We start from the raw sequence: 12,551 nt of genomic DNA on the forward strand, positions 1-12,551 counted from the left end.
GGTCACAAAGACATTCCTCTCTGAGAGCAAGTACAAAATTTCTGAAACCCATTTCCTTGCCATTTACCTCTGGAAGAACAGTGGCTTTGATAATGACTTCTAGACATGGCTTTGTTCTGTATTACTTGTTGGCCATTGGGATAGAATCCCCAGAGTAGTCTATTCTTCTGGTTGACTGCAAGAATAAGCAATTAGACTTTAGTTCCTCTCAGCTTTGAATTGTGAAAGTAACTCAGAAGAACCTGTCTGCCTTTTTATCTTGATTCTCATAATCAAAGAGATATTGGGGCCCAGAATATTTTTTCAGCAAGTGTTTTTTCCCCACCGCAGTACCACAATTTCAGCTGTAGCCAACTACTGCCATCAACTAGGGATCTGCACCCCATTTTCAGATTTACCAGTAATGGCGTTCATTAATACTGATATAATACCCTCAATAAATACTGAGAAATATACGTGCAAATCAGGAGTAACTCCCGTGGAAGTGAATTATGCTGATTCTCCTCTCACTCTACTGCAAATCAAAAGTAATTTCAAGGACATCAACGGGCATGAGTCTTCTCTCAATCATCCTGGTAAAAGCCAAGATTGGGTGTGTGGGCTAGGTTCTTCTCTCACATGTATCAGTGGTAAAACAGGAATGAGTCCATTGAAGTCAGTGGGCCTGATTCTCCTTTGACTCATCAGGAAATAACTGCTAACGACGATGAAGACACACACATCTGTCTTAAGAATGCAAAATAACACACTGGTTAGTGCTTCTGGCTGGGATTTCAAATGAGCTAAAGGAGATAGGTGCCTGTGATCGGTTGTGGGTACCCCGTCCAATGCCTGGGTGTGTGCAACCCATGCATAAGTCCACCAGACTGCCCTTGCTCTCTGGACTGTAATGCCTAATGGTCAGAGACAATGGATTTGTCCTGGCTCTCAAGGCTGTAAGGCCTAGTGGCCAGAGTCAATAAAGTGGCCCTCACACTCAGGGCTGTAAGGCCTGTTGGCCAGAATCAATATGGCTGCCCTCTCTCTCAGCGTTGAGTGGCCCAGTGGACATTCGGGCAAGTAGGCTGCCACCTAGAGTGGGTGACAGCTGGGGTAGGGGGACCCAGGCCCTCCCTGCTCCACTGGGTCCCAGCCCGGGGCCCTATCAGTGGCGAGGGACTTTGCTGAGAGACTGAGTAAACGGGGATCCAGACCGAAACACACTGACTGTTCCCAGGTGTGCAGTTGCCACCTCCCACTGGACTACTTCCTACTTTGTTCCTTGTAGTCAAGCACTGGGCGTCTCTGGAATTTCCAAGTTACTTGGTGCAGATGATTCCCGGTGATCCTGGGTTCTTGAAGACCTCTGGGTTTCCTCCTGGTCTTCAACGTCCCTGATTCCAGCTGTTGGAGCCTCTGGCACTTCCCTCGCTGAAGCCTGCAGAGAGCATCCTTCCTACTTAACTGTAAACCAGAGTGAGCTGGGCTGCTCCCATTTATATTAGTGCTGCACCTGGGGCATGCCCAATAGGGATGTGGGGGCATGGCTTCTTCAGCCCATAATGAGGAGTTAACCTGTTCACATTAAGTGCTGGGTGAATGCACCCCGTCAAAGTGCCCAAACGCCATTTAAAGCCTCAGGAAGCTGGGCATCTAAGTCCCTTAGGTCCTATTGAAAATCTCAACCTCTACTGTTGTCTTCTGTTAGGCAGAATAATAACTGCTCAACAAAATGGCATAGGCCCTTGCTGTTAGTAATGGCATCTCAGTTCATAGGATGTGAATGTTCTGAATTCCATGTTTCACTAGAGAGAGAGGTTTGGTTAAGTAATATGATAAAGAATAGGAGGTGAGATAGTATCTCCCAAAGCCTCTACTCTTTAGTCAATGTCAGATCACTAAAAGTAAGAATCACACCTGTGTATAAGGCCAGCTCAATGTCTATTCAATAAGTATGTACCCTCTTGAGAAACTAATTGGGAATTTAGTGACACAGAAGTGTTGTGGGGGTCCTCGCCCCATGGCTGAATTTCACACTGATGTCAATAATTTAGCTAGCATTTGTTGAAATATGCCACCAATTTTTAAGGGGAATTTACTTTTCTTCCAAAACGTCCTGTGAATATTTTTTTAAATTTCTGACAAAAACACAAAACTGAAAACTGATTTTTAAAAACATTATGTGTTTGAAACAAGGTTTATTATTAAGTAGTAGTAGTAGTTTTTTGAAAGCCCCCAGACTGTAAACATGTGGGTTTGGTGAACATTTCTGGTTTTTGAAAACTATTTTTTTTCATTGCAAACTACATTTTTATAGCAAAATTAAAACTTGTACATATATATGTCACAGATCTACAGGTCCAGTGCTCTGGAACAGTCCCTGAGATGACCCCTTCTGTGTGCCAGCCCACTTAGGATCTCACTCTTTCACGAAGGTAAGCTGCTTGGCTTCACCACTTCCTTACACCAAACCTCGGAGCCTTCAGCATTGCTGCTTCACTCTGTGAGTTCCCATCAGTCCACTTGAGTTGGACACCTGAGAGTGACTTGTACACCCAGAGAGAGCAATGAACCCCCCAACTTCAGCATCTGCAGTGACTCTCAGCCAGTGTTCTGAAAGCAATAGGGTTTATTAGATGTCTGCAACACAATTTAAAAAGTTCTTGGTTAGCATAGAGAAAAAAAAAAGTAACAGCATGATCCATTGTGGTTACCCAGAGCCCCAGCGAAGGAGTGTGCACCCTGGGCTCCCGCTCTGTCCCTCTGTGTCCTCTTTGTTCAAGTTCCCGGGCCCAGTCCCACCTGGCCCCTCCTCAGTCCTTTGTTGTCCAGCTGGTCAAATATGGCTGGCTTCCTGTGGAGGGTGGGTCATAGAATAATAGAATCATAGAAGATGAGGGTTGGAAGCGACCTCAAGAGGTCTGAGGAGGTCATCTAGTCCAACCCCTTGCTCAAAGCAGGAACAACCCCAACTAAATCATCCCAGCCATGGCTTTGTCCAGCTGGGCCTTAAAAACTTCTAAGGATGGAGATTGCACCACCTCCCTAGGTGCTTCACCACCCTCCTAGTGAAAAAGTTTTTCTTAATATCCAGCCTAGACCTCCTCCACTGCAACTTGAGATCTCCCACATTCCTTCTTATTCTGTCATCTGCCACCACAGAGAACAGACTAGCTCCATCCTCTTTGGTACCCTCCTCCAGGAAATTGAAGGCTGCTGTCAAATCCCCACCTCCCCCAACTCTTCTCTGCTGCAGACTAAATAAGCCCAGTTCCTTCAGCCTTTCCTCATAAGTCATGAGCCCCAGCCCTTTAATCATTTTCGTTACCCTCCGCTGGACTCTCTCCAATTTGTCTACATCCTTTCTGTAGTAGGGGGGGCCAAAACTGGATGCAGTATTCCAGATGTGGCCTCACCAGTGTCGAATAGAGGGGAATAATCACTTCCCTTGATCTGCTGGCAACGTTCCTGCTAATGCAGCCCAATATGCTGTTCGTCTTCTTGGCAACAAGGGCACACCATTGAGTCATATCCAGCTTCTCATCTACTGGAATCCCCAGGTCCTTTTCTGCAGAATTGTCACTTAGCCAAACGGTCCCTAGCCTGTAGCAGTGCATGGGATTCTTCCATCCTAAGTGCAGGACTGTGCACTTGTCCTTGTTGAACCTCATCAGATTTCTTTTAGCCCAACCTTCCAATTTGTCTAGGTCACTCTGGACCCTATTCCTACCCTCCAGTATATCTACCTCTCCCCCCAGCTTAGTGTCATCCGCAAACTTGCTGAGAGTGCAATCCATCCCATCATCCAGATCATTAATGAAGATGCTGAACAAAACTGGCCCCACGACAGCCCCGAGGGGCACTCCGCTTGATACCGGCTGCGAACTAGACATCGAGCTGTTGATCACTATCCATTGAGTCTGATGATCTAGCCAGCTTTCTATCCACCTTATAGTCTGTTCATCCAATCTGTACTTTTTTAACTTGCTGGCAAGAATACTGTGGGAGACCTTATCAAAAGCTTTCACAGTTGTCCAAATTGCAAAGGTATCACACAGAGAAACAAAAGCCTTTCCCCGCACCCTCCAGTTTTGAAAGTATCTTGATCCCTCATTGGTCATTTTGGGTCAGGTGCCACCCAGGTTACCTGAGTTTCTTAACCCTTTACAGGTAAAAGGACTTTGCCTCTGGCCAGGAGGGATTTTATAGCACTGTATACAGAAAGGTGGTTACTCTTCCCTTTATATTTATGACACCCCCCCCAAATCACAGATAGTGTCAGACAGCTGGTTCCACACTGGCTGCGATTTCTTCCTGTAGCTCTAGGAGAAAACAGAGTTAATAAGACACATACACATTTAGCTATACTACTGACTATATAAAAACTAACAATATTTCCCACATTTCAAGGATGATTTTAACCAGTTGATACTGGGAAACCTTCACGAAAGAGTTAATCAGCCACTTTGTTAGAAGCTCCTGAAATGTGTTGTATTTCAAAATCAAAATCTTGGAGAGCTAAACTCCACTGAAGAAGTTTTTTGTTATTGTCCTTGACAGTGTGAAGCCACTTCAGCCAGCATGGTCGGTCTGTAGTTGGAAACGCTGTCCCCAAACCTATGGGCATAGCTTTTCCAGCATGTGCACAACGGCGTAGAATTCCTTTTCACTGATTGTCCAGAGGCTTTCCCTCTCAGACAGTTTTTTGCTGAGAAACATGACAGAATGGAATTCTTGATCTGGTCCTTCCTGCATTAAAACTGCTCCCACACCAACTCGGAAGCATCTGTGGTTACTAGGAACGGATTGTCAAAGTCTGGGGCTCTTAGCACAGAGTCAGACATGAGCGTCACTTTAAGCTGGTTAAAGGCCTTCTGACAGTCTTCAGTTCACTGAACGGCATTTGGCTGTTTCTTTTTGATTAGGTCTGTCAGAGGGTGGCGATTTGGCTGTAGTGCAGTACAAATCGCCTGTAATATCCGGCCAAGCCTAGGAAGGATTGGACTTGTTTCTTTGACTTTGGGACAGGCCACTTTTGGATAGCATCCACTTTGGCCTTTAGGGAGTTGATAATTCCTTGACCCTCCTGGTGTCCAAAGTAAGTCACTCTGTTTAGGCCTATTTGACACTTCTTAGCCTTAAGAGTTAGTCCTGCCTCACAAGACTGGACATAGGTAGAAACATCCTTGCCCATTCCCTCCCAGTGGAACGACTTTCCCAAATGGTCTTTGGTTCTGTTCACCCCAGCATAGCCACTAGGATGATTGTGGGCTAAGCTTAAGAGCTTTACCCGATACTTCGCTGGAACTACCAACTGTCTCTGAGGATGCCAGTCTTCCTGGTGTCCACTAGAAAGAGTTTCCTTGTATAAAAGTCCTCTTTCTACAACAAACCTGGATTGATTAGAAGAGCTGAGAGGCGGTGGGTTGCTCCGTGCCGCCGTCCAAGCTCTCTGGAGGCTTTCATCTGCTTCCTGTTTGGACTGGAACTGTTCCCTTGATTCTGGAGACATTAGTTCCTCATTGGATTGTGGACCTGGGCTTGGTCCCTCTGGAAGTGATGCAGGTGATGGGGCTGTTTCCGTGGACTGTGAACCACTCTCCGTTGGTGCACTATGTTGGGGTTCAGGCTCTGGCTGAGCCTCTTGTGTTGGGTTGTCTGCTGCTGTTGCCTGTGCAGGCTCAGTGGTGCCAGCTGGTGTTGGAGCTGTAGACGGGTTTGCAAGCACTGGACTCAGTGCTGGCAACAGTTCTGGTGCTTGTTGCTTCGCCAATTCCGGTTCTGGGACTGGCTTTGGTTGTGTTGCTGCGACTGGCTCCACTGCGGCTGTTTCAGTCATTGGCAGGGGATCCGGTTCTACCACCTCCATCTGGGTCTCTGGTAACAAAGACGGGGTCCTGGTGGACGGCTCAGGAACAGGGATAGGTGTGGAAGCTTGTTTAGCCTGGCTGCGGGTAACCATTTCCACCCTCTTGGCTAGCTTCACATGACTGGCCAAGTCTTCCCCCAACTGCATGGGGGTGGGATAATCATCATAGACTGCAAAAGTCCACATTCCCGACCAGCCCTTGTACTGGACAGGCAACTTGGCTGTAAGTAAGTCAAAAGAGTTTGACTTGAAGGGTTGAATCGTCACTTGGACCTCTGGGTCAATGAAGTTGGTGTCCACTAAGGATTGGTGAATAGCCGACACTTGTGCTCCTGTGTCCCTCCACGCTGTAATCTTTTTCTCACCCACACTCACAGTTTCCCTCCACTCTGAGGGTATCTGGGAGGCATCTGGGCCTGAGGACCTCTGGTGTGATTCCGGTGAAATGAACTGCAATGAACTGTATTCTGTTGGGGTTCTTAGGGCAGTTGGCCTTCACATGCCCCGTCTCGTTACATTTAAAACATCGCTCAGTTGACTGGTCACTGGGCTGAGGTGGATTGCTGGAGAACGGTGTGGTGGGACGAAAAGGTGTCTGTAGTGTTCCTTGGGGTGTAGTTGGGGTCTTGGGCTGACCCCGGTATTAGGGTGTGGTTTTGGGCTGACCCTGGTAGTAGGGTGTGGTGTCTTCAACCTTCAGATTCTCAACCAATTCCTTCCTGATAGTCTGAAACGACAGTCACCTGGGTTACTTTCTCCATTCTTTGAAACAAAACTTTTCCCCTGCATGTTCCAAGAACAGAGCAAATATTTTGTGTTTTGCCATATTACTTTTACAAGACAAGTCTGGATAGGTAATTAGGTATTGAGTTTTGGATATTTTTGTTAATTGTTCTAGAAATTTCTCATCCATTTCCTTTTGCTGATTTGGTGGTATAAGGTAGACCCCCTGCCACCCTATCAGGACATCACCTGTTTTTTCACCCTTTTAGCTTTATCCAGAGACCTTCAGCTAGTCTGCATCTCCACTCCAGCTGGACCTCAGAACAATGCAACACCTCCTTTTTCCCCCAGCCTGTCATTCCTGATCAAGCTGTACCCCTCGATATCATTATTCCAGTCGTGACATTTATTCTACCAAGCCTCTGTGATACCAGTGAAGTTATCATGGTGCATATGGAGAAAAATAGCAGGCACTATAGAGCTCTTTCATCTAGAAGAGAAAGGCATAACAAGAATCAATCACTGGATATAAAAACTGGGCACTTTCAGATTAGAAATAAGGCTCCGATTTTTAATAATGAGAGAGATGAACCATTGGAGGAAACTACCCAGGGAAGTGTTGGATTCTCAATCTCTTGAGGTCGTTTTATCCAGACTGGATGCCTTCTGGAAGATATGCTTTAGTCTAACATAAGTTGTTGGGGTCCATACAGGGATAATTGGGTGAAATTCTATAGCTGGCTGTCAAGGTTCCTTCCCCACTCTGAACTCTAGGGTACAGATGTGGGGACCTGCATGAAAACCTCCTAAGCTTACTTTTACCAGTTTAGGTTAAAACTTCCCCAAGGTACAAATTATTTTACCCTTTGCCCTTGGATTTCCACTGCCACGACCAAACTTTATCTGGGTTCCTGAAAAAACGTAGTATGGACACATCTTTCCCCCCAAAATCCTCCCTACCCTTGCACCCCACTTCCTGGGGAAGGTTTAGTAAAAATCCTCACCAATTTGCACAGGTGACCACAGACCCAAACCCTTGGATCTTAGAACAATGAAAAAGCATTCAGTTTCCTTACAAGAAGACTTTTAATAGAAGTAAAAAAGAATCATCTCTGTAAAATCAGGATGGTAAATACCTTACAGGGTAATTAGATTCAAAACATAGAGAATCCCTCTAGGCAAAACCTTAAGTTACAAAAAAGACACACAGACAGGAATATTCATTCTATTCAGCACAGCTATTTTCTCAGCCATTTAAAGAAATCATAATCTAACACATACCTAGCTAGATTACTTACTAAAAGTTCTAAGACTCCATTCCTGTTCTGTCCCTGGCAAAAGCATCACACAGACAGACAGAGACCCTTTGTTTTTCTCCCTCCTCCCAGCTTTTGAAAGTGTCTTGTCTCCTCATTGGTCATTTTGGTCAGGTGCCAGCGAGGTTACCTTTAGCTTCTTAACCCTTTACAGGTGAGAGGATTTTTCCTCTGGCCAGGAGGGATTTTAAAGGGGTTTACCCTTCCCTTTATATTTATGACACTGGCATTATACATAAAGTCAGACTAGATGATCTCACAGTCCTTTCTGGCTTTACAATCTGTGAATCTATAAATCTACATTATCATCATAGGCAGCAAATTATCGAATTAAGGCTGCTTTAAAAATTTGACAAGCTACTCCTGCAGGGGCTAGTCTCATGTGGATTCAGCCAGGCACACTGAAACTGATTCACACGCATGATGCCTCCCCTCCAATACTTTGCTGTTAAAAATACATATTAGCCTATTTCATATTAGCATGTATCCCTCCTGGCAAAAGTGGGAAACTAAAAAGATAAAGGTTACATACTTAAGAAAGTCCTTCAAACTTTGTGGATCTTATGGCACTTCTTGAATATTGTCTGCTGTTGATGGTGATTGTCTTTGCTCTGCTATTCTTTTGCCAGCCTCTGAAAATGATCTGAAGTTGCTGATGTTGCTGTTTTCCTTCATCCCTCTGGTGGATGGAGAAATGCCTCTGAAAATGATCTGAAGTTGCTGATGTTGCTGTTTTCCTTCATCCCACTGGTGGATGGAGAAATGCCTCTTCCCCTAAAAATACAAAAGCATGAACTGATGATTCATCTCTGACATGGCTTCCTAATGTTTCATGGCTTTATTTTCCCCTCCCCCTTGGTTCCCTCCAGGGGCTCCAAGACAAATCAGAATAGATCGTTCCCCCTAGAATTACTAGTCCATTCAGCAGACAGGGATAGATTCAGACATTTGCATCAAAATCAGGATGGTAGGGGGAGTTCCCTCAATTTTGGAGAAATCATCTGAAAATTCCCCAGCCGCAGCACTGTACAATTGAACATTGCTGAGGGTCTATTTTCAAACAAGGAAATTAGAAATTGCTCTTATTTTCTCCCAGAGGAATCCAAAAGGGAACCAAATCTTACAGTAAAGAGTTATACTTTAAACACATATCTCCTTCTCATTTGTATGTAGCAGAGAAGGCTGCATGACCAGTGCCAGGTGGGTTTTCTGATTTACATCACAGGTAGAATCAGCTCCAATGACTGCAATAAATGTATTCCTGATTTACACCACATTGAGTGAGAGGAGAATCAGACCCTCAGTCTGTAGCCTGACCCTGACAAGTTCTCTGAACACACTTGACATTTGAAATTAGGTACATTAGATTTGATCGGGCTACTACTTAAACCCTAGTTTCTCAGGCCTTGGCTACACTTGCACATTATACTACAATAAAGCCACCCAGAGCTCTCTAACTTACTCCCCATCCACACTGGCAAGCCACATAGAGCACTCTGACTCCCTGGCTAGAGCGCTGCTGGTACTCCACCTCCCCGAGAGGGATAAGGTTTGCTGCATATTGGGTGAGACGCTACAGCGTCAGTGTGAACGAGGAGTTACGTTACAGGATTGCCCTCTGGAAATGTCCCATAATCCCCTAAACTGAAGTGGCCTCTCGTGTTGTGAACTCTGGCAGAAATGCGGAAGTGGCTCTTTCAAAGTTCCGTTTTGGGCTGGCTGCTTATCAGCTCCGAGAAAAAAACAAACAGCTAATATCTGCTTTGAGTGAGTGAGAGAGAGGCAGGGGAGGGAGGGGGGTCTGTACTTACAAGACAGCGTGCTGACACACTCTCAGCACCCCAAAAACCCACTCTCTGTCCCTTCACATACACACAACACACTCCACTCCACCCCCTCTCCATTTGAAAAGCACGTTGCAGCCACTTGAAAGCTGGGATAGCTGCCCATAATGCACCGCTCCCAGTGCAGCTGCAAGTGCTGCAGATGTGGCCACACCAGAGTGCTTTCAGCTGTCAGTGTGGATAGACTAGAGCACTTTCCCTACTGTGCTGTACGAAGGCTGGTTTAACCCAAAGTGCTCTACATCTGCAAGCGTAGCCAAGCCCTCAGAGTGGGTTTTGTACACCCCACCACACACCCCAACCAAATAATTCAATCAGTAGTGAGGGTAATTAGCAATTGGAACAGCCTTGTAAGGATTCTGGTGGATTCTCTATCACTTGCAATTTTTAAATGAAGATAGGATTTCTTTTTCCTGAAAGATATGTTTTAGTTGAAACAGGTATTAAGATAGGGAAGTTCTATGTTCTGTTCTACAAGAGATCAGACTAGAAGTTCACAATGATCTCTTCTGGCCTTATAATCTATGAATGATGAATAAACACACTGTGTGTAGACCAGGCCTAATTGCCAATGGGTTTTGCACAAATTGCCGTTTGTAGAGATTAGCGGTGGTTGAAAACCGATGCAAACTTTTTTGGGGAAAAATGTTGAAAGTTGTAAGCCATTTTCTTTCCTGAGGTTTCAAAATGGAATGATTTTTTGTTTATTAAAAAGTGTCCTCTCAAATATGCATGGTTCACAATTTTGAGATTGAAAAGCTTTTCATTATGAGTCATTTCTTCCTATTTTCCCTCTTTGATGGGACTATTATTGCCATTATTGGAATTTACAGGAATTAGGTGCCCAGCTCTCATGAATATTACAAAAACTTGCCAGTAGGATATTGTCTTTGAACCTTATGCAGTACCCAGTCATTATGCCCCAGGGATTCCTGGAACTAAGAAGAAATAGTGATGAAGCCAGTGCTCTTTGTTCAGAGGTTGGTGAGCAGGCATATACCAGAAGTAAATGTGACTTTTCAGGTTAATGATAGAATCCTAACTGGTCATAGTCCTGACTTGAGTCTGGGCGATAATGTTCATCACCCAACTCCCTCAGCCATGTTTAAAGCAGAGTAATTGCCCACAGACTTGGGCTGTAAGATAGTTTGCATGATCTCCATTGTCGGCACTAACGCCAAGCTCAACACCCCCTTGTAAGTCTTCTTTCAGAACTTCTCCTTGCTGGACTCCGCTACTCCTCTGCCATCACCTCCAAAGCCCTGCTGAGTTTCTCAGTGTGGAGCAGAGCCATCTCCTATAAAGGCTGTGCTGCCCAAATGTTCTTCTTCTCTCTCTTTGGGATCAGCAAGGCGTTCTTCCTGGCCATGATGGCTTATGGACTTTTCACTATCCTCTGCCACCCGCTGCTGGATTCAGGCATCATATTCAAGATGACTTGTGTTTGCCTGGTGGCTGGCTTCTACCTCTCAAGCTGCCTCAACTGCACCATCCAAATGGGTTTTACATTCAGCTTTTCCTTCTGTGAGATCAGGAAAATCAATCACTTTTTCTGCAACATCCCTGCTGTGATGCAGGCCTCCTGCTCTGACACCTTCACCAATAAACGTCTGATGCTGTTTGCGGGTGGCTTCTCCATAGTGAGCACTTCCCTAGTCATCATCTCCTGTAGCTACATCATTGCCACCGTCATGTGGACACCCTCTGCTGAGGGAAGATGCAGAACCTTCTTCACCTGTATCTCCCAAAAGGTGGCTGTGAGCTTGTTCTTTGGGACAGTCTCCTTTACATATGCTCAGCCCAAGGCCGTATCCTCCCCTGATCAAAGCAAAGTGGTCTCTGTGTTCTACACCACTGTCATCCCCATGCTGAATGCCTTGATCTACAGCCTGAGGAACTAAGAGGTGAAAGAGGCCCAGAGCACACAACAGAATTTTTCTCCTGAGCTCTCTCAAGAGCTGATATGACACAGTGGGCAATTTAAGAGAAGACAGGGATTGGGGATGGATGACAATGAACACCAAATGTGGGGGGATTATGAACAAGGGTCTTCCATAGAATTATCATCTCAGATGATGCACATTATGGGCATAAGCAGGGACCTTCCAAGGAGCTCAGGGGAATTAGACACCCTGTTGGACGCATCACTTCCTTTGAATTATTTCGAGGTGCCAGCCAAAATGTAGGGACGATGAGGCCTGAAACTGAGGCTCAGATAGAAATTCCTAGCAAGAGTTGTACTCCTGAACGCCTATTTGTGGTGAAGATGCTGGAATGTGAGTTGGGAGATCTGGGATCTCTGATTAGCACCCTGCGTGACCCTGAACAGGCAACTTAGGCTGAGATGCTAATGGATTTGGGTTCCCAATTCTTACCAGTTTTAATGGGTATTTGGTTTCCAAGGCCCTTTGGCAGGTTTGAAAATCTCAGAACTAATCCCACTTCCCCATCTGTAAAATGATATTAATGATTGTTCCTTTCTCCTACTTTGTCTATGTACATTGTGAGATCTTTGGAGCAGAGACTTCTACTTACCCTGTGTCTGTGCAACAAAAAGTAAAATGGAGCCCTGGTTTTGACAGGGGGTTGTAGCCAGTACTGTATTATAAATCATGCTAATATGATAACCCTAAATCTTGGAGGTACATGGGCAGGGACAGCTGGCAGCAAATTATACATGCAGAAAGATGCCCTCATGATTTTACTCAGGTTTGTCCTTTCTTTCAGGTTTTTGGCCTTTCTTTCTTTTGTTTAATTTTTCCTCTGAACATTGTCAGATTGCAGTGGATGTTAATGTAAAATGCTCAGAGAAATAACCAA

General features: G+C 45.2%; 1 protein-coding gene across 1 annotated transcript; it reads left to right on the forward strand.

The window, feature by feature from the left end:
• The first annotated feature begins 10,648 nt into the window (after positions 1 to 10,648).
• LOC144273190 (olfactory receptor OR9H1-like) lies at positions 10,649 to 11,632 on the forward strand. The gene is made up of 2 exons (XM_077831725.1): positions 10,649 to 10,736; positions 10,944 to 11,632. Exons 1-2 carry the CDS (start codon positions 10,649 to 10,651, stop codon positions 11,630 to 11,632), a joined length of 777 nt encoding a protein of 258 aa, XP_077687851.1.
• The last annotated feature ends 919 nt before the right edge of the window (positions 11,633 to 12,551 follow it).

This window comes from Eretmochelys imbricata, chromosome 13 (assembly GCF_965152235.1).
Source record: "Eretmochelys imbricata isolate rEreImb1 chromosome 13, rEreImb1.hap1, whole genome shotgun sequence".
Classification (NCBI taxonomy): Eukaryota; Metazoa; Chordata; order Testudines; family Cheloniidae; genus Eretmochelys; species Eretmochelys imbricata.